The sequence below is a fragment of the Globicephala melas genome, chromosome 1 (genome assembly GCF_963455315.2).
Source record: "Globicephala melas chromosome 1, mGloMel1.2, whole genome shotgun sequence".
NCBI lineage: Eukaryota > Metazoa > Chordata > Mammalia > Artiodactyla > Delphinidae > Globicephala > Globicephala melas.
In genome coordinates this window covers 29,532,613-29,556,153 of record NC_083314.1, presented here as the reverse complement: position 1 = coordinate 29,556,153, position 23,541 = coordinate 29,532,613, and the positions used below count along the sequence as shown (strand labels likewise).

Here is a 23,541-nt window from a genome sequence, read left to right as displayed (position 1 = left end):
CACAGATTCTAAACTGAGTAAGAAAGGAAATGAAGGGCTTCCCTGGTGGCGCAGTGGTTGAGAGTCTGCCTGCTAATGCAGGGGACACGGGTTCGAACCCTGGTCTGGGAGAATCTCACGTGCCGCGGAGCAACTAGGCCCGTGAGCCACAACTACTGAGCTTACGCATCTGGAGCCTGTGCTCCGCAACAAGAGAGGCCGCGATAGTGAGAGGCCCACGCACCGCGATGAAGAGTGGCCCCCACTTGCCACAACTACAGAAAGCCCTCGCACAGAAACGAAGACCCAACACAGCAAAAATAAATAAATTAATTAATAAACTCCTACCCCCAACATCTTCTTTAAAAAAAAAAAAGAAAGAAAGGAAGTGAAGGCTGCAGGGATCTGATAAATGAGGAAGGGCAAGAGGCTGAATTTCCCTCTTAGTTCTGACTGGCCGAGGAGTCATATAAATCTTTCCCAGTGAGGTTCCACACACATCAATTTACTGCAGTACCCATCTGACTCGTCTTTTTCTTTTAGAAGAAATGTTTCCACTCCCAAGTGGACTGACAGTTTTAAAGTACTATCTCCAGAGAGAGCCTAATTTTCTCATTAGTGGTTATGGTCTTGATATAATTTATGATTTTTTTCCTCTCTTCCATGAGACCTTCTTAATCTAGGCTTTCTAATGATAATTATAGCTAATATTTTAAGAACAATTATTATATTCCAGACACAGTGCGAAATGCTCTACACATGTTACATCATTTAACCACCATTAAAAAATGCCCTCAGAAGTTTGACCTTTTATTCTGCTGATGAGAAAATTGAGACTTAAGGAGCTAAATGTATTTATCCAAGTTCTAAGTACCAATCAGTTGGAGAGTCTGAACTCAAACACTGGATTGTCTGATTCCACAGTGCATGCTCTTGCCATAAGGCCATATTGTGGGTTCAAATGATACAGGATATCAGGGAACTATATTCAATATTCTGTGATAAACCAGAATGGAAAAGAATATGAAAAAGAATATATATGTATAACTGAGTCATTTTGCTGTACAGCAGAAATTAACACAACATTGTAAATCAACTATACTTCAATAACTTTTTTTTTTTAAATGATACAGAATGTTGGAGAGGGGGAAATTTTCCCCTCTAACCTCTTGAGTTCTTGTGACTGGATTAACAATAAAATTTACACAAGACAGATTAACATGAGAAAAAGAAATTTTAATTTATGCACAGGGATGTCCCACAGAAATAGGATCTAAGAAGTGGCCAAAGCGGGCAGCTTTTTGTACTTTTTAGACAAAGAAACAATAAATTTGTGAGGAATTGAGAGGACAAAGAAATTTAGGTGTGGGGTGCCCATTAGTAAAGAATATAACAGAGTTTGGGCTTGGGGTAGTAAATTAAAGAAATAACAAGGTTTGTTTATATAGGCTTCTCCCTTCTAGGCACAAATTCTCTCTCTTTGTCAATAAGGGTGTCCCTTCTACCTCTGGATGCAGGCTGGTACATCCTTTGATGTGAAAGTGAAAGGGAGTGTACCTTTCACACAAAAGCTTTATTTCCTGTTTTCAGGGAGACAGGAGGATCAGAGTGTCCCTCTTGTGTTGGCTGTTTCTTAAGTAACTTTAATTCATAATAATCGATATGCCACTGGCACACATTTTGGGTTGGCCTACTCTGGGCCCCAACAAGGTTTAAGTTGCAGATCAATGTATGTCTATTAACTGGGTAATGCATCAATCAGTGATGGCAGGAAGTTGCAGGGACAAAAGATTCCTGTCCGCTCCAACAGAGATCTTTTGAAAGTTCTCTGCTTTCTCTTTTCTCAGTCCTTCAGAGGTAATTAGATACTAAATGCAGAGGTTCTGTACTCATGGAAAATTAGTGGCAATTTCTGAGAAGATAATAAATTACTTAAGCTTTTAATTGAATACTGCTTTTGCTGGTGGGAAGAAAACTGGAAAATACAAGAGAGTCTTTGATAATCTTCATCTTCCCAAAGAATGAAATCTAATTGTAGGAAATTATTAAGGCAGCTGGTTTATGTTGTTAGGTTTGGATGGGGGAGAATGTAAAGGAGGAAGTAGTAACATTTGTAAACCAACTGATGAAAGGACATGTTAACACCTAATGCTAAGCCATCATCTAGCATCAAAATAGACAAATGTTATTAAAACAAACTGATATATAGTTGGTTTTGATTTATTTTCAATTGACTCATTTAGTCACTAGGTCCTTTATATGGAAAGTGTGGTCCCTCATGGGGAGCTTCTTAGAAATGCACACTCCCAGGCCTACGAGTCAGAGCTGCACTTTAGTAGGATCCCAGTGGTTTACATGCACACTTGAATTTCAGAAGCTCATTCTGTTTATTCACTACCAAGCACCAACTAGTCTCAAGTTTATAAGAAATACAGTGTGTCATTAACTTCTAAGGACTTTATTTCTGCTTATTCATAGACAGCTGAAAAACAGCTATGTTATTTTTCAAATTCCTTGGAATTACATAATCTGACAATTTATTCACAAATAAAATGCACTTTTTTACTTCAAGATATCTTTTCATAGTAATTAATTTTCATGCAACACCTGGAGGATAGGATTTGGAACAGTAAAATTCCAAAATTCCCCCGAAAAAGGAATGAAAAATCTTGTTCAGGAAGATTTATGGAAAATGGGTAGGAATAGTTATTTGAGAGTGGCCAAATTCATTGTCAGGATTTTCAGCTGAGACCCTGTCTGATGGAGGCTGATTTGATTTCCAAACAAGTGCCATCTCCTAATTGAACTATCAGTCTGAGCAAGGACACCAGCCGAGTACATCAGTTTATCTATTGGAGAGAAAAATCAATGACTGCTCAAAAATCATGCACCAGCAGCATGCGGTATGTTGAATACATTAAACTGCCTTCTGATATTTATATCAGAACCCCTTGATATTTATAAATCAAGCTGTTGATTGTTAGTCCAAATTAAGACTTCAAATTCAACCAACATTAAATCTCTTACTTTACAGCCATTTCTGAGATATTGTGCATGTTTATATGTGTTGTTTGGGATTTTAGATCTTTGGATACTTCTCCTCTGAAGAAGATTCTCTTACTTCGCAAATGGACGAAGAAAATTTGGTTTTCCTCGTTTCTAGAAAACAACGAGTTGTAATTTCAGGTGATAATTTAAATTTCCCTAACAGATTAATGTGGGTTTTAATATTTTCTCAAAAATAAATATTGGGACTATAACATTTCCATTAAACCATTTTTCATCTTATTTACTTGATCAATACTTTATAACAAGAAAGGGGAGTGACAGTTTCGAATGCAATATCAGAAGAAACTTGCAGTTGAGTTGGAAATATCATTGCTCTGAAGGACACTAAGTAAGGTATGTTAGGGAGGGAAATTCCCATTTTCCTGAAGAGGTTCAGATCTTAAGTTAAAGCTCTCTACAATGTCACCTCAATAATGCATGCTTTGGTACCAAATGGATCATATTTTTAAAAATAAATATTCTTAAAATTGAATTTTCAAGTTTTCACTTATTAGAAGTCTTTCCCATGTCCTCACCCTTAATTATCTTATGGAGGTTTAACCCTACACCTCTAAAACTGTAAATTTGTGCCAATCACAGAGGAGTGTTACCTCAGATTAAGAGGTCTCCAGTTTACATATGTCATTTGTTTTAAAATTTGAAACTGGACCCCAGGAACTCATTTCCCTCTCCACTATTGACAACTTGGGTTTTCTTTCCTTTCTTCCCTACAGGGAGAAAGAAGTCCAAGGTGAGGAAAGGCAAACCCTGGAATCTGCCCCGTCCTCCAGCATTTCACAGCAAATTCTGAGATGAAGGGCATAGTCTAGGTCAAATCTGGTGTTCCTTAAAAGAAAAAAAAAAAAAACCCAGTCCTTTGTGAGCAAAACCCACCCTTGTTTTTGACCCTTCCTTAGCCCAACCATAGGCCTCACCAGAGCCTAACCTCTGGGTCCCTCCATGGGAACTATCATCAAAGAACAGAAGCAAGGGAGCTATCCCTGCTTCTGTCATCACTGAGTGAAGAGTGGCCAGTGAGTAAGGGAAATATGTTGCTGGCATCCTAAATTAGAACTTTGAAAGCATCTTTATAGATAGCAGTTGGGTTCTGTAACTTGTTTATTCACTCAGCAAATAATCGTTAAGGTCTACTTTGTGGGCCGAGTAACTTTCTAAGTGCTGGGGATACAGCAATGAACAAACAATCATAAATCCCTGACGTCATGGAGTCTACATTCTAATGGGGAGAGATAGACAATAAAAAAATCAAACAAGTAAATTAAGTGCTACAGAAAAAATAATAAAGTAGGCAGACTGTGGAGAAAAATAAAACAGGAGTGTGGGAAGAAGCTGGTTTGGAGAGATTTTAAATAGGGTAGTTGGGGAAAACCTGAAGGAGATATGAGAGCGAACCACACACTTCATGCTGGAGTGGAGTGGTAGGGGGACAGTAGTAGAAGATGAGGTTAGAGAGGCAACAGTGGCATAGGCACAGATGTCCAAGGACTTGTGGACATGCTAAAGACTTCTGAGTGAGACAGAAAGCTGTGAGAAGGCTGCAGAGAGGAGAGAGGCCTGGCCTGAGTTACCCTTCAAATGTTCTGGCTTCTGTGATAAAAGTGGTCTATAGTGGGGAAGGAGTTGAAGCGGAGAGAATGATGGTGGCTTGGAATAAAATAATATTCTGTGCCTGTTTTTTCATTATTGACCCCTCCAAGGAATCTTTTGGACCTTCTTTTCTAATCTCATCCCAAATCCCCTCTCAACCTCCTTCCCCCTGACCCCTAGACATTTTAATACCTCAGATATACTGTATATCGGTCTATGTACTGTATGTATATCTGAGCTTTTGACACAGAGAGTAAAACTCATTCACACACCACCGCCACCGCCACCCCCTGCCCAAGAACCAATTTGTACCCCTTTGGGAGCAATAATTTCTCTGTTGAGAATGCATGAATTAGGGGGATAATACTGGAGTGTGAGATTTGTCCACTTGCTTTTCCTCTCTAAGAATTTACAATTATAAAAACTTGATTTAAATCATCCTGGGAAGAGGCCCAGTATGTGTGGCTTTATCATTCAGCACATAGGCAAAGAAACTTGAAAGTGTTTTTTTCAAAATGCATAAAGTAAAAAAAAGAAAAAAAAAGCCTTAAAAACAGTATTAAAGTAGTTTCATTCTTTTGTACTGGAAAGCCTGAGATAGTATTAGGTTTTTATTCTGTGTAAATCACATGGTGATAGTTCAAAGAAAGAGCTCCTGAGATGTGAAGATCTTAAAATAGAAATGATTCTAAAAGACATTTGGAAAACTCATTCTCTGAAATGTACACGTGGAGGTGGGATGGGGTATGATCTTACATTTTCTCTGGGAATTCATGCACCATGTTTAGTTGGAAAGCACTATAACGTCAGATTACTATCTCTAAGGATAATTAAAAAGCAATAGTTGTTCATTTTTTGGTTCTATTCCACTTTAATTTTTAAGTAACTAAAGCCTTTCTAGCAAAAAGTTGGTTGCTTCCTTTCTCTTTTTTTTAAATAAAACTAACAAGTGACTTTTAGGATCTTTACTGCTAGGAGTTGAAACGAGTGTTGTGCCATCAACAGGTAGTAGAAGACGCGATGTGATTAAGTGCATTGTCAAGATTCCTCAGTTGGATTTACTAGTAACAGCTTCTCAGAAAGGATTGATAACAGTCTTTAATAGCCAGGTAATTTGAAAGCTTGGATTCCTTCCTCCCTCCTTTCTTCCTTCCTTCCTCTCTTTTGTTTTGTCTATGCATTATGCCTATGTATCAGATGCAGCAGAAACCATAGCCATATTTCAGTTATTCCAGAAAAAAAAACAACCAAGTATTACTAAAACGAGGAGCTCGCTGAACCCCACAGCAGTTTTTGAGGTTTTGGTAACTGCATTTGACATTGTTCCTTGGGGTGTCATATTGAACCATGTGGCATCAGCATAATTAAGGATGATCCTGGATAATTTCTCAGATAACATCATAAACACTCACAAGCCAAGTGATTTTGTCATAATACTACCAAGTAATAAAAGGTCCCAACAAGAACCTTGTACTTGAAGTTAAAAACAAGGCTCAAATTCTAGCTCCTCTATTTTAACAGCCTAGATGTTAAGTAGGGAACTTAATGAGCCAACTTGTATATTTTCACGTCTCTTTTTTTCATATCTGTAAAATGAAGACAATAGGATCAGTCTCCTCTCCCTCAGAGGATTGTAGTGAATTTCAAATGAGATAATGAATGTTGGAAACATTTTAAGGCATTGCTATTATTGTCATTTCTTTCTAAATTTATGTTTTGGACTTCTATTTTCAAAATATGAGAGATTTTCATGGAATGTAAGATGATATCATCTATATCATATTTCACCATGAAAATAAATGTTTGGTGTTAAATATCAAAAAATTGGTCCAATTATTAGTTTATTTCCAAGTAGAGGCAAGCTTTATACAAATAAAATATATTTAAAATAATCATCACATGATTAAAATTTCAACAATAATTTTCAGCCTTTCAGTGGTTTCCATCATAGGCAGCCAGATCGTGTCAGAGAGGGTGGCCTGCACCCAGAGGTGCAGCAGGAGATTCTGAGCATGGGCGTGGAGACTGGCTTTGCCTCCACACTGCCAGCTGTGCATGTTACTTTTTATATCCAGGCCCCAGTTCCTCCTCATCCAAACCAGAGAATATCCCTCCCTACGTAGTTGTGCTGTTTACATGAGTTAATCAACATAAAGCACTTAACATCATTGTAAGCACTTAGTAAATGTTGGCAATTACAATTATGAACAAATAATGTGAAAATAAAAATGGATTTGCCTCATTGAAGTGTGAAAACCTTCCTTGATCACTCTTTTCTCGATGTATTAATTCCCTTCTCATTTTTTACCTTTATTTCCTCAAAAATAGAACTAACATGGTATCTAAAGAAAAACAGTGAGGAGGAAAATTATGATCTTCATAATGAAATAGTTCAGGATTATGTGAAATAAGTGAGAGGGCATTATCATATTTCCAGATATGTCTCTCTCTCTCTCTCTCTCCCTCTCTCTCCCTCACACTCACACACACACTCACTCACACATGCTTATAGGCGCACACATGTGTACTCACGAACATGCAGATGCTCACCACCTGTTTCTATTTAAAGATTTGGTACTCCAGGAATAAATAGTATTTTGAATGCTGCATGCCTTAAAAATAGGATGGTACATTCTGTGAGAAAAGTAATTTGGCAGGGCAGGTCACAGGAATAATTTATTAAAAGATAGCCGTTAATAATGCAAAATATCTTACACCCACAGTTTAGGCTCTATCTGAGGTAGAATAAATACATTTAAGGATTTTCATGGTGCTCGCTGGAGGGCTTGGTGATGTAGACTGTAAATGTCATTAATGAAAGTTCCTACAAAAAGGCTAGATTTAGAAAATTCAGAAGATATATAAGGATTATAAAAATTTTAGAGCAGATAAGAGAATTTTAAACAAGTGACTTCCACTAAAGATAGAGATAGAGAAATAGAGGAGGAATGTCTTTGAGCCCTTTATTTTTTCCATCTAGAAAAAAGTCCCGGTTGGAAAAGCATTTTTGAACTCTTCAGATGAAAGACAGTCTGTGATGACCAGAACTAAGTTTTAGTAATCTCGATTTACTTTTTCTCCTTTTCACATGAGCCATCCTTCTGGGCAGCCATTTTCTAGACTTTCCTCAAGACCATTAGAGCATGCAAAAGAAACTAGGTCATTAATATATTTCAGACACTAACCTTTACCTTGGGAGCATTTAAGATGCTTTAAGGGTATAAGAGGCTGCTCAAGTAATACATACTAGCTCTGCTTGGATAAATCTATGATTCTCAGCCAGCATAGTACTTAGGATATGATATTCATTCAATACATATTTATTGAATAAAAGAGAAAGCCCACTGGATAGAATGTTCTTAAATCTCAGTAACTTGAGAGATAACTCAAATGAAAAGTTTTTTTTTTCTGTATCAATCTATATCCATATTGACCTGTTTACCGTTCTTGCCATTGCTGTTAGTATTATTTTGCAGTCCCAATTTCTGTTATCAAAGGTTGCTCTGAATAGCTAAAGAATGTGAGGCAGTTTGCAAATAGAAGGAACAAATAACTAATAAAGTTTAAGCCTAAGAGCATAGTGACCAGGCTTAAAGACAAGCCACGGAAACATAAACTTGCCCAAAGCAAACAGTGCATTATTTTACAGAGCTAGATTACAGCTAGATTTTTCAGAGGCAGAAGGAACAAGGAGACTAACAGAAGGTAGAAATGACAAGTGAGGTTAACCAAGGAGGTACCGTGTTGCTTTAGAGCCAGCATTTTCATCTTTAATTGTAGTGCCAGCTGGGGATCATTATTCTCTTCCTTTTTCTTATAGATGAGAGTTCAGACCAGCACCAATGTTACAGTAAGTACTTTAAAAAAATTCCTAATTAAGTTAAACTGATTGATGATGGTTCCTCCATAACTAATCAAAATCTCAATGAAGAGCCTGAATACACTCTGAGAATAAGAGGTTCTCATAGACTGTAGCTTTATCTTTATTGACTAGGATCCAAACTAAAGCTTGAGCAACAGCAAAGAGGACACAGACCTTGCTTTCTGAGTTAATTTGATGGTAGAGAATTGCTTGGAAGCTGACTATTCCTTGGAAGCTTCAATTTAAAATCTTCGCCTGTTTTTCTAAGTGCTCACTATTGAGGAAAGTGAAAGACAGACAAAACCCATGTTGTGAGAACAAGGAAATAGCCAGTGAAAATTATTTGAAAACATTTTATTCTAAACTTGAAAACAGCATTAAAAAACTTGAGTGCAATATTGTAATTTATTTAATCCATATTGCTAACTGGAACAGTAATCTTGTGGCAGATATTGTAAAGCTATGGTGAATTGCTCTCAGAATCCCACCGTGGCTTTATGAGAGATGGAGAAGGATTGACTTTCACCCTGCTTGTATGCACTGAAATGCACTGAGGGTGCCAAGCAGAGGAGTCTCTGAGCCTCCATTTCTTAAACTTTCTTAAAATTCCTAATGGGTTTTACAGAAGGTTCAAGGGCATGCCTGAAACACAGGCAGCAGTTTCTGGCACAGAAGACACTCATGAGTGGGAGCCATTGTTCTCGTAAAGTAGTGTGTTGTCAGAGATATTATGGATCCTAGCCATGCCAATCTGGTGACTTTAGGAAAGCACAAGGCAGACTCACTGACCTCAACTTGATCACTGACCAGATGACCACCAAGGTCTTTTCCAGCTAAAAAATTTAAGCATGAGGACAGGGCCAGAAAACTCACTTAATCGGTGCCCTAAATCTAGTCCCACTGAGCTCCTGTGCAGAAGTGTTCTCATGTAAAAGAACAGTGCATAAAGATGACTGCTTGGTCAGTGGCTGTGTGCTTCCAGAGAACTGTGCCAGGCTCTACCTGTGTCATTCTCCAGATGATGGTTCTGAGAAACTCAGGCTGAGGGTGAAAGGGAAAAAGATGGAAGCTTCTTCTCAGGACATTGAAGAAGAGATCTTGTGTGGCTCCTCTGCAAATAAGGGGGCAAAATGGGGCTTTTAATGTAAGTAATCTGCTCTTTTAGTAGCCACCATTGTGTGATAAAACAAAACACAATATACTCCAAAACACAACATGCCAATCCTATGCTTTTCTATCAGGATACCTCCTGGATTACAGGTTGTGATTACCTCTCTCAGCTGAAACGAATTGTAGCTACTACTGAAAGGACCATTATTGTCTGGGATCATAAAGCTCAAGGGAGCAGCCAGGTACTGTGCCAAGAGATACTCAAAGAAATTGGATTGTCTTTTCCATACTGGGAGGAAATGAGCAACACACTTTCTCTATTGAACATCAGTTTCCTCATATATAAAATGAGGGAGTTTAACTAAGATAATCAAGTCCAGCATCAATATTCTGTGAGTCTTAATTAAAAGGGAACATTCTTTCCATTTAGTGTATGTTTAATTTGTTTTGTTTTTGAGAGAGAATGATTAGTTCCTTTCTTCTTTTATACCTTTCTCTGAATCCACGTATTATCTTTTTGGTTATACTCATGTTAACCAGTTCAAAGCCTTTCTCTTCAGTCCAGCTTCATTTGGCAAGAAAACTACTAAAATCAAATGCATAATCCTGGCAAAAAATCGAATGGGCAGATGTTAATGTTAATCTCCTCAGTTAGTGATATGTTACCACTTAACCAATTTACAATATTTATTGAGCATCTGTAGACATATAGAAGTAATGAACATGTTCCCTACACTCAAACAAAACTCAGTCTTGAAGATTCTCACAAACAAACATAATATATAATATAATGGTATAGCAAAAAAGTAAAGTAAAAAAGAACAGGTACTCAGGGAGAGGAGCGATCACTAAGCATTGGGGTTATTATAAAAACGTCCTCAGGAAGCAGGCTGACTTTGAAGGACATGTAGGATTAACAAATAATTTAACCTTCCTCTGTGCCATACTAGTCTCAGTAAAATAGTAAACTTCCTATTCTTGTCTACAATATTGGCCAACTAATTATACCAAGATGATTTTAAAGAAGGCAGCTGTTTGCTTAATGTATTTTATTATGTGATGTGTCACTATCTCATGTCGTATAGTTTGATTACAACTTCTTTTCCTTCCCGCTCTCTCCTGTTTTCACTCTTGCTTTTCGATCTCATAGAAGCCTCCAGTTCATTGAAAGCATCTTCTTCCACTCTTCAGTACCCCTGCTTCTTCCCTCTTTCCCTTCTCACATTACCTCCTGGATGGATCATCTCTTAAATCTCTGTCCTTCAAAACTTGAATCTCGGATAGATGCTATAGCCCTTCTTTGCTCCTTTGCAGTGGCTAAGCACTGCTAGAGAAAAACTCAGAGCCACACTATTTGTCATCACTACAAATTCAGGGTCTGCAGACTCACCTGAGCACTCAGGGGCATTTATCAATCTCTTTCTGATTCTTGCCAACTCACTTTCCCACTCCTGGCAAGTATTCCAAATTCCATTATTCTTCTCAAGCCCTTGCCCTTTCGACAGATGAACTTCTTCCTGTTTCTGAGAATACTGAGTCTGAAAGGCTTGTCCTCTTTCAAATTCCAGCCCTCCACCTACAGCTTTAACTAACAATACAACACTACTTCCTTTCTTTCTTCCTTCCTCTCTCTAAAGACAAAATATCTGACACTCCCTGTATCTGACACCCCCCCATCCCCTCCTGCCTTGTCCAGGACAAGACTCCATAGCCTTTTCCCTTTCTATCTTTTTTGACATTAATCTCTTCTCCTAGGATCCTTCTTTTCAACCTCTTCTGAATCTTCCTCTCAACCAATTCAGGTCCCAGATCCAAGGTCACCTTCCCTGACCATGGGACCCAAAATGACCTCTTAAGTCACTCTTTATCACAGCGCTCTGGCTTATGTTTTTAAGTGCACATCCCATTATCTGGAATTATCTGTTTAATTCATCTGTCTCCCCCGACTAGGACAGTAGCTCCACAAAGTCAGAAATTTTTGTTCATCACCGTAAGCCCATGCCTAGAATGGTTCTTGCCATGTTGTAGGTGCTCAATAAATATTTGTTGAAAGACTGAATGAACCTCTAAATATGCTCAAGTCTCACTCATTCTATAGGAAACAAAACAAATTTAAAAATTTTTAAATACTTTTTTCTTCTCCTTAGGTAGAAATTAAGCTCCAGGAAAACAATGGCCATATAGCTTAGTGAACCCAGTTCAATAGTATAGAGTCAGCTTGATAAATGCTTGCTGAATATTTTTGGATAAATGTAAACGTTAGGATATTTTTCTCCTTGTAAAGTAATTGGGACTTTGATATTAGATTTTCCTATTTACCATCCATTTTAATTTCAATGGTCTTTTAACACCTCAACTTTTTAATGCTTCCTGTTAATATTGCCTTACGAATTCAAGAAAGGAATGTTCACAGTAATACATCAGAAAATCTCATTATTTATTGAGCTAGAGACAGGTACTTCACACTTTTTCCCCACAAAACACCCAAAAGCACAATGTTGGGCTCAAAGTGAGAAGTTCATTCGTTAACTTCTACTTAGTTAACTTTGTTTCTTTCAAGTTCCTTTAACAGTGGGAATATCTAAAATGAGAAACATCAGAAAGTAAAATCTTACCAAATAATAAGAGCAATATTTAAATTTAATATTTAGATATTTAGAGCAACACGATAACTTATTAAAAGTGTTCTTCTGTTTCTAGGAAAACTATTTTGTCATAAAACCTATGGATCATTGCCTCCTCTGTGTGTGTGTAGTGTCTCTGCCTGACCAGCTCTGCCAAGATGACATCCTCTTGGGGGACGACGGTGGTTTTGTGAACAAATTCACAGTAAATAGTGATGACTTTGGACTCAAGCAGGCAAAATCCAAAAAAAAATTACAATATCAGGTGTTAGACTCAAAGAACTTTAAAAGGTAAGGGTATTACGGGAATAATCCAATTGTTTTAATATAGACATTGTTCAAGTATTTATGTAGTGAAAATAATATGCCAGACCCCATGGTAGAGATTTTAAATACAAAGCTGAAAAAGAAATGTTTTTTACCTCAAGGAACTTCTGGTATAATAGGGAAGACAGACAGGAAAATTAGCAACTGAAATTCCTATTTTAAATGCTACTGACAATGAAAATCTATAAGTACTTGAATGAATTCAGTGAAAAATTAAATCATGAATAAAATATAAAAGACATACATGGCTGTTTACTAGTACTTAAATATGGAAGACAATTCTAAACATAAAAGCAATGGATACAGAATTCAAAGAAAAAGTTTGATAGATTTGACTATACACATCAAAAGATAACATTTGAAAGTAAATAACAAACTGGGATAAATATATATAACAGATATGACAGACAGTTGGTTAATAATCTTTAATAGGTTTTAGAATTCAATTAAAAAACAATAATTTCTCAAGATAAAAACTGACAAAGACGATGAACAGTTAATTCACTCACATGCCCACACAGCAGTCAATAAACATTTCAAACTGATCATCAGGCAAGAATGCTAAGAACAGTTTCCAACTGATGAGGTTATGGGTGATTTCTATTGTCTGCTTTATAATTGTAGTGTTTTTGAAGTTTTTAGAGTAAGGCATATATTACTTTTATTAGCAGAAATACAAGTTTTATACTAAATACAACCTTTTTATTAATCAAAGAAGTACAACTTATAATCATATACAACTTCTCACATAAAATTAGAACAGATTAAAAATGAGTATGATGTTGTGAGATGAGCATTCTCGCATACTGCTGGTGGTGGAAGTATGAGTTGAATCCCTTCTGGAAAGCAATTTGGGCAGATGCATCAGGTGTCTTAATAAACATTTATACATTGAGACCTGTGATCTCCATGTGTTTAAAAATATAAGTATGATTATCACAGCATTATTTCTAATAATAAAATATCTAGTGTCCAACAATAGGGGAATGATTAACTTAAATAAGTAATCATTTAAATAAATAATTCAGGTATTATATAAATGTGTGATATAATATAAATTCTACAAATATAATTACATATTTTATAAATATGTCCATACATGTGTAATACATTTATATGTAAATTTCATTTTTTGTCAGAGTCCTAAAAAATATTTAAGGCATTAAGGGCATTCAGTAAATCATAGTATAACCATATTAGAGAATGCCATACATCTCCATTAAATTATATTTTGAAAGATATTTAATAATATGGAAAATGTTCATAATAAAATATTAAGTAAAAAACTTCTTATTTTTTTATGTACCTTGAATCCAGTTTTATTTATGTATACGTGCCAGTATGTATATGTGTCCATTTGTATGTCTGCGTATTTCTACTTAGAAAGAAAAATATTGAATGTAAATATCCCAAAATGTTAATGATGATTCTCTTTGGAACTTCAGAGAAGTGATTTTTCTTTTCTTCTCTATGGTTTTCTACTTCCTAAATTTTGTACAAACAAAATTTTCCTTTTAGAATAAGAAAAAAACTTTGAAAAATACAGGATTATATTTTGTTATTAATATAGCAAATATTTTATTCCAGAGATAGAATATGTAATTCAAAGCTCATTACATCTATTGCTACAAAGGAATTAAGACTAGCCCATTGCTGAAACCCTAAGAATGACACAATGTTTATCTGGCTCCATTTTCCATCCTTCATATATTAGCAGTATTACTTAGTTCCACCAAAGTATTAAACTCTGATGTGGGAGTTTCCCAGTATGTGATGTGCTGCTCTATTTACTATCAAGCACTTTATTCCAATTATGATAGGCTCTTAGAATAGATGCTGAGACATGAATCTTCTCTTTACTGAGATGCGCATCACATGTCAGAAAATTCCATGGCCTGTTTTCCATCTCTGCTTCCATTAGACAGATATATTAGAAATGAGATTGGGGGAATTTGAAGAATGTGAGTACAGTTAAATGAATGCTAATTCATACTGGTTCTTTTGTAGATGATTTAATCATGCAGGTGATCATTATATACATGACAAATTATTTGAGACTAAAATGTCTATATATATATAAGCCGAGTGTTGAAGCAAAACATTGTAGAAATTAAAGAAAGAACTAGCCAGTATCCAGAGTTCAAAATTTAACACAATCTGGCATGGAAAAAAGAAATCTCCCCCGACTCCCACTCTGTTTAATCCAATATTGTCAAACTTTCCTGCCTTGAGTTATAAATATGTCTATTTCTCAACTACAATCTAAGGAACTTGGTGATAAGGATTTTACCTTAATCATCTTTATGTCCTTGGTACCTGGGATACAATAAGTGCTCAATAAGTGTTTGTGGACGAGGAAACAAATACACTATAAAATATGAGTAAATAAAATACCATGAAGATGGCTTCTTCCAGGTTAAGACAAGAAGAATTTTATGGCAGTTTTGGCCTCTAGTGCTAAACCTCTCCCTCAAATGTCCTGTGTACTGATGAGCAAGCCTTTGACAAAGACTTTGAAGGCTGTCCTAGCCTCAGCTTTACCAGTGATCTGGGTTAGAAACTTCCTAGTTCTTCAGTTTTGAATGTATTCATGGGAAATATGAAAATGAATTGACTCATACAAGATAAAAAACAATATAAAACACAGTCCTCCATTTGCATGATCAGAATTTTTTCAGTAGGGTAAGGATGATCATGTCAATATTGGATTGGGTTTCTTCTAGATTATTCCTCTAATTCTGAATCTATAGCTCAAAATCTGATGATAAACTTTTATTTTTTCATTTAAAATATGATGACGATCATATAGTTAAACAATTGAAAGTATAATGCATAAGATAGTGTTACACATGTAGGCTTTACCACAGCTCAGAGCTGCGATTTGGTTAAAGTAAAAGTGAAATACCAAAGAGAAACTCAACATGATGTGTTTGTGAGTCTAACATAACCCCCTTTTTTTCTTGTAATTCTCAGTGTTAAAAGGAAGCTACATAATGACTGGGTTATGAAAATTAGATACATTTCAGCCCTAAATTGCTTTGGATCCTGCTCTGCAGACAGTGTTCATTCATTAGTTTTGGAATCCTTGAAGAGACTTGAGGATAATTTGTAAGTACAATTGTTTATATGCATAAACATTCTGTGACTTTCAGGTGTTTTCCTGAAACCCATGGCAGCCTTGGAGCTTTTAAACTGGTTTTTAGACATCTCAGATGTTAAGTATTCCATTTGTTCAACAAGATTAATTAGATTTTCAGGAGGAAGTTAAAGTTACTCATGCAAATCTGAACATGATATGTCCTCCTAGAAGCAGTTTTGCTCCTTTGTTTTTTATTGCTATATTCTATTAAAGTAAATCAATATTGGTGTAGCTATATTTTCCAAATAGTGTTCTATTGGTAAAACTTTATACTTTAAAAATCATTCTTACAGGTCAATTGACTAAACAATAGCCTGTGAGTATCTGTAGAACAACCATCATATTCCATGTGTAATAAATACACCAAATGGCTTTCTTATAGACAGATGAGTTTGAATAGTGTGTAGTCTTATTTTCTACCTAGTTAAATATTTATTAATAGTTATACTGATATATAGCAAGGGTATACGAATATATAGTAACTATAAAACAGCTGTTATATTTTTTTAAGAGAGATACATTCTACAGCATGGATAAACCTCAAAAACATTATGCTAAGTGACAGAAGCCAGACACAAAACACTGCATATTGAATAATCCCATTTGTTGGAAATGCCCAGAAAAGTTTATAGAAATAGAAAGTAGATTAATGGATGCCTGGGGCTGGTGATGGCAGCAAGGACCCCAAGTTGGCACAAGGGAGCTAAAGGGAAGCTTTAGGGTCCTTGCTTTAGGGAACTTGGGGTCCTTGCTTTAGGGAAGGCTAAAGAAGAAGGAAATCACATGATCACATCAACAGATGCAGAAAAAGCACTTGACAAAATCCAGCACCCATTCCTGATAAAAACTCTCAATCTAGACACAGACATTATACCAGTTACAGGAAAACAACTCAAAATGGATCATAGACCCAAAGATAAAATACAAAGCTGTAAAACTGGAAGAAAATATGATATTGGGTTTGGCAATGACTTTTAAGATACCACTCCATGAGAGGAATCATTGATAAACTGGACTTCGTTCAAATTAAAAACTCTGCTCTGAAAAAGACACTGTCAAGAGAACAAAAAGACAAGCCATAGACTAGGAGAAAATATTTGCAAAACACATATCTGATAAAGGGCAGTCATCGGAAATATACAAACAACTCTTAAAACTCAACACTAAAACAAACAACCTGATTAAAAAAATGGGCAAAAGATATGAGCAGACACATCACCAAAGAAGGTATACAGATGGCAATAAGTATATGAAAAGATGTTTCACATTCTACATCATTAGAGAAGTGGAAACTAAAATCACAATGAGATATCATTACACACCTACTAGAATGTCCAAAATCCAAAACGCTGACAACCTCAAATGCTGACAAGAATGTGGAACAATAGGAACTCTCATTCAGTGCTGGAGGGAATGCAAAGTGGGTACAGCCACCTTGGAAGACAGTTTGGCGGTTTCTCACAAAACTAAACATACTTGCCATATGATCCAGCACTAAAAAGCACTAAAAGCACTAAAAAGAAATAAGCTATCCATGAAAAGACATGGAGGAACCTTAAATGCATATTACAAAGTAAAAGAAGCCAATCTGAAAAGGTTACATACTGCATGGTTCTAACTATATGACGTTCTGGAAAAGGCAAAACTGTGGATAGGCAATTAAAAATCAGTGATTGCTGGGATGCAGGGGGAGGGAGGGTTGAATAGGCAGGGTGCAGAGGATTTTTAGGGCCTTGAAAATACTCTGTATGATACTATAATGGTGGACACATGTCATTATACATTTGTCCAAACCCACAGAATGTACAGCACCAAGAGTGAACCCTAATGTAAACTGTGGACTTTGTGCGATTATTATGTGTCAATGTGTAGGTTCATCAATTCTAACAATTGTACCACTCTGGTGAGAGATGTAGATAATGGGGGAAGCTATGCATGTGTGGGAGGGCAGGAGCATACGGAAAATCTCTGTAATTTCCACTCAATTTTTCTGTGAACCTAAAACTGCTTTTAAAAAATTGTCTATTAAAAAATGCACTGAGCCACAAATTAGAATCCGATTTGCTGCAACAAGAAGCGAAAGATCTTCTTTAAACTTTGTTTTAAGGATGAAACTGGAGGGCATTATGCTAAGTGAAATAAACCAGACAGAGAAAGACAAATACTGCATGGTATCACTTATATGTGAAATCCAAAAAAAAGTAGAACTCATAGAAACAAAGTGTAGAACAGTCATCACCAGGGAAAGGGTTCCCTTTCCATAGGGAAAGGTTCATAAAAGTTTGGTAAACTTTCATATAGGTTTTTATAAAACCTATAAAATGTCTGAGGATCTAATGTAAAACGTAGTGACTATAGTTAACACTGTATTGTATAATTGAAATTTGCTAAGAAAGTAGAATGTAAATGTTCACACCAAAAAAAAAAAAAAAACATGTGAGATGATGAATGTGTTGATTAAGGGGCATCCTTTCACAATGTGTATATATATCAACTCATGTTATACAGTTTCAACATCTTACGATTATATATCAAAACTGAAAAAATGGGATAAAATACAACAAAACACTATGGGTAAAAACTTAAAACTGCAAAACCCTTACCTAGTGATTCAATTCCATTCTTAAAACTTACTTTCTCAATTGTAATCATTTTCTTCTGAATTTGTTTTTCTGTTTAAAGAATCAGTGAGTTGAAATGAGACAGTGTCTTGCTTTCTTTTTCTCTTTGCATTTAGGGTACAACTTTAAAAGTTCTGGGAAAAATAGTAGAGAGACAAATATGACCCCCTAACAAAACACAAGTGATAGATACCTCCTAGGTCCTCTTGAAGTTTTAGTGAAATTCACAAAAAAATGGAAAACAAAAGATAGCCTTTGCACATACAGAGCTAGAATTTCTTTAAATTCCAAGGCTTTTAATTTAAGCAATGGAATAACAGAAATTTAATGAAAGATGAGAATATCACAGTCAGTCAGATGACTGACTACCTTAAGTTTTCCTGGAAGCTGTAGTCTTCAGGAAAAACACATATTTCCCCTTACGTAGAAAAAGGTGAAAATGTTTATCTTGGTGTAAAACATATTACAGTGAGAGATGATTTAAAAATTTTCTTCAGTACCTTAAAAACAATTTCATTTCTTGACACCACATCTGACACCACAAATATTATTTCTATGTTTTTGTGACATAATTAACTAGCTAGTGATTATACTCTGGCATTTTAAAGGAATACATTTCTGAAACATTTAATTAAGAACTAGATGCCACCTTATTTCCAGTTTGATTTTATACTATGTTGGCAATTCATGATACAGTCATAATCATAAGGAAACATTGTGAAAACATATACAAATATAATATGTCCTCGTGGTGGTATAGAAAAAATATATTCTGCTTCAACATCCAGAGAAAGGATTTTTATTTGCAAGATATACAAACCTACAACCATGACTTCCACAGAACAAATACTACCAGTACACTTACCAGGGTAATTCTAACAGTTTATATGGCAACCAGAAAGCTGTATAAGGTAACGTAGTTCAGCCATTAATCCAGAACTGTATCAATTATTCAACAAATATTTACTAAGTCAGAATGTGTTAAGAACTGTGGACAATACAAATATGTTTAAGTCGTGGCCCCTGTCTTAAAATGCTTAAAATCTAAGTGGGAAGACAAGAAATATAGACATAAAATCAGCAGTATGGTGCAGCCAGCTCATGTCTGGAATTTGGCCGACTTATTGTTAAACTCTGCCATGATTAAAATAAGCTCACAAATCAATTATATTGAAAACAAAGGCAGTAAATACTCAAAATTCATTACTTCTTATATATTTACTACATTTTACTATTACCTATGTTCTTGAGGGTTTTATGTCCTGAAGAACACAGTGCTATATAATGGTGTGCAACTCTATATCTTTTCCTAACTCCACGTTAAGAGATGTCCCTTTGCTGGTTTGAAATCAGCCATGAGAGAAATATTTGTACCATGGAAAACAGCAAATGTTGTAAAGCGATGGCACACTACCATCTCTACTTTCCTGTCCCCAGCTCAATGAATGTTAAACGTTTATCAGCACACTACTACTTAGGATAATTTGCATTGCAAAGAAGAGCAAGTTAAAGGCCAGTTGACTGGTTTAGGATTATAGACATAATAGGAGTTCAGAAAGGGAAGTGCTAAATAATGGTCCTCCAGCAAGCCCATAGAGATAAGAACCAGAAGTCTTATATAGGAGACTATGTAAAGTAACTTGCCAGTGATTTCATTACACAAGAAAGTTTAAAGCAAACACAATAAACGTGCCTAGGTGGCTTTTGGATAAATGAAGTGGCTTTTTTTTTCCTTCTTAAAGACTGTCTTTACATTGGTATGTTTAGTTGCCTATTGTCAATCTAATATTACAAAATAGAAATCAAAAATTGATCTGCACAATATTGACAGGCGCTACGTTCCAGTATCCTTCTCTCAGACCTCCACGTCTCACCATATCAGCTTTTGAACACTCCAACTCGCACTATACCGACTCAGTGATGTTGCTGAGGTCTCTGATACCTTTATCTCTCAGTAGATTGAATTTTATCAGCCCTTTCCTTGACTTTCTTCCCTTCCTACCTGACTGGACCCCAAGTTAATCATCTGAGTTTGTATCTCACCAGCATTCTTCCTTGATTTATACTCCTATCTGTCCAACATATCGATCAGCAAAATCCCAACCCTTTTGCTCAGCAGAGCCCTTAGCCCAGTCTCCCAATCCTTTTACATACCTTTGATTAACCCCCTCTTATTCCTCTCAATGACTATTCCAAACTTCAACTCCTTTCACCCTCCACCGATGTCCTGTCCTTCCATATGATCAAAACAAAAAACAAAACAAAAAAAACCCTGTGGCCTCAGGAGTAATTCCCCAACACCCCAGATCTTTTCAGAATTTTCTATATCCACACCCAGCCTTAAGTCTTTTCTTTTTGTTTCAGAGGTTGGTAACACACCTTCCATTGGCGACCCTGCACTTAACTTCTTCTCCAGGATCTTGCTACCTCAGTTTCTCCCACTCTCTCATTTTCAACCTAAAATGCTCAAGTCTCTTGTGATCTGAATAACGCTTTTCTTGACTTTTAGTGTCCTTTGATCTATCATACTACACCTCTTCTGGAAAGAGTACTCTACATTCACTATCCCCACTATCTTGACATTACTCATTCCCTCTAAAATCCTCTCTCATATAGCCTCCCGGCTACTACTCTACGGAAAAGACTCTCAAATTGGCCAATGATGTCTACATTGTCAGACCAAAGGAAATTAAACTTGAAGCATTCAGCATTTCTGATCTCACCCATCCTAAAACTCTATTCTCTTGGCTTTTGGGAAGCCAGAGTTTTCTCCCGGTATCTTACTGTCTGACCTTTTCCCTTGTGATTCCTCTTTTTGTGCCTGCTCTTTTTGCAGTGGTATTCTCCAGAGTTTTGTCCTTAGCCAACCTTAATTGTCACTTTCTACTCAATTCTTGGGTTATGTTCCTCTTCTCCAACATATTAATACCTGTATACTAATGAAAACCCAAGCTATCTTGAATGTTGGACTTACGTATACCTACTCACTATGTCCACCTGGATATCTCATAGCCCCTTAAATTTCACTTCACTTCCCCCACTTTTTAATCTATGCCCTTTATAGAATTTAAAATTTTTCTTGGTGGCACCATGATGCATCAAATCATCTAGGCAGAAATTTGGCAACCCCACATGACTCCTTTTTCCCTCAACCCCTAAAAATCGTCAGTCACCAATTTGTCTATATTGCCTTAAAACTTCTTGTTGAATTTATTTTATATTCTGTATCTCTATTGTCCTAGGCTCTTCTCTCCAACTACCCTCTTGTCCCAATACTCTCCCAAACTATTCTTGTAAGGATGATATCCAACCATCTCAATGTCCTTCACATTTCTCCATCACCTGCCACAGCACTCCCATTATCTGGTTCCTGTTAACCTCTCCACTTCATCCACTTCACTGCTCTTTACTACCTTGTTCTTAGGTTCCTGTTATCCTGTTACTCTGAACTTCTTGCTGATCCCTGGATACTGCATGTTGGGACTTTGTACATGTTCAGTGCCTGAAATACTCTCTCCACTCTTCCTCTTAGTTCTTCTACCTCAACTTCCATAATCCTGTGGGGTTTTTTTCTTTTTTTGAGAAGAGGGAAGTTTTTTATTTTTAAAATTGTTTCCAGTTTTTTGAGATATAACTGACCCCGTAAATCCTTTAAGGATCAAGTGATACCAACTCTAGGAAATTTTCCTGACCTCTCCCAGCAACCTCTTCCCCAGCTGCGTTAGGTACCCTTTTCATGCTTCAGTCTTTGTACTTATTGCATTTTAATTATGTTTAAGGATGTGTCTTTCCAAGACACTAAGCTTGTTGAGTTTTTTTGTATTCAACAATCTCTTTCTGATAGTCCTATAATTTGAACAAAACTACATAGATGACTCCAGAAGAAGCTCTAGAGCAGGAGGCTGAATATTCACTTTTTTTTTTTTTTTTTTTTAGCAAATACTTATTGGTTAGTTACTTTGTTTAAAGCACTGTATTACATGTTGGAAATTTAAAGATGCATAAGACTAGGTCTTTGCTCTCATGTCTAATGAGGGAGAAAGGAAATAGATTCCCAGAGAGGGTGATAAGTGTTATGATATCGATTTAAGAGAGTTGTATGGGAGCAGAAGAGAGTTCTCAGAGCATCTTAAGGTAGGATGGGGGTGTGGATAAAAATTGAGGTAAGCTTCCTGAAAAGGAATGTCATGCATACTGAGTTTTGAAGAACTGGTAAGAGTTAGCCAGGTAAAGCAGTTGCAGGAGAGTAGAGTTGATAAATAGTCACATTAAAGAAATGACATTTATAAAGGCACAGAAGTGAAGAAGAAGATGGTGAATTCTAGAAACTGTAAGTGGTTCAATATGATCGGAACAGAGAGAAAGAGTTGGGAAAGATGAGACTGGATAAGCAAAACATGAAGAGACCTGCATACCATGATAAAAAGTTGGAATTTTAACCTGACGGCTACAGGAAGCCATTGAATACTTTAGAAAGAAAAGTGATAAAATTCGTGTTTTTGACAGATTACCCTAGCAGCAAAGTGGGGAATGGATTGGGGAAAGGCAAGTTGAAAAGAGGAGACCAATTGGGAAGATATGGCAATAGTTTAGAAAAGAAATGATGGGGGTTTGAACTGAACCAGTGAAAGTAAGGATGGAAAGAGAACAGATTCTCGTATAATTTACAAGAACTGGTGACCTACTGGATGAGAGAAATAAAGGAAAGAGAGGAATCTAAGGTTCATTTTTTCATTCTCAACAATATTTAATGTATGCCTATTATAGATCGAAAACTGTTCCAAGAAATGATATAATGGTATACAAAAAAGACTAACTCTCTCCTCTCCTGGAGTCATATTCTAGTGGGAGAGCAAATAATCAAATGAACAATACAGACTTAGGTGAGTAGGTGATGGAGATGAAGGAGCATTATGGGATAAAGAGTGATGGGAGGCAGTAATCTTGACAGGATGGTCACGAGAGACTGCTCTGAGGAGATAACATGTGATCAGAGATCTGAGTGAGGTGAAGAGCAAATCATCCAAAGATCTAGAAGAAAAGCATTAGAGCAGCAGACACCAGGCTCAGTTTGGGGGAACTATATACGTGGCTGTGCTTTTCACTATGAGAGAATATAAATAAAGGAATACATTTGCAAGGGAATTCTAGATCACGCCTGCCACTTATTCATTGTCCAAGAGTCTTGAGCATGTTTTTTTAACTTATTTGAACCTCAATAAC

At 36.2% G+C, this 23,541-nt stretch overlaps 1 protein-coding gene across 1 annotated transcript in view; it reads left to right on the top strand.

Moving 5' to 3' along the window:
• The window catches only part of WDR64 (WD repeat domain 64), a 149,822-nt gene that overhangs the window by 20,676 nt on the left and 105,605 nt on the right, over positions 1 to 23,541 (top strand). Inside the window, exons 3-8 of the mRNA XM_030868587.2 lie at positions 3,063 to 3,165; positions 5,641 to 5,744; positions 8,456 to 8,485; positions 9,739 to 9,849; positions 12,308 to 12,522; positions 15,532 to 15,666. Of these exons, the coding sequence (XP_030724447.2) occupies positions 3,063 to 3,165; positions 5,641 to 5,744; positions 8,456 to 8,485; positions 9,739 to 9,849; positions 12,308 to 12,522; positions 15,532 to 15,666 (698 nt within the window). The remainder of the gene's footprint in view (positions 1 to 3,062; positions 3,166 to 5,640; positions 5,745 to 8,455; positions 8,486 to 9,738; positions 9,850 to 12,307; positions 12,523 to 15,531; positions 15,667 to 23,541) is intronic.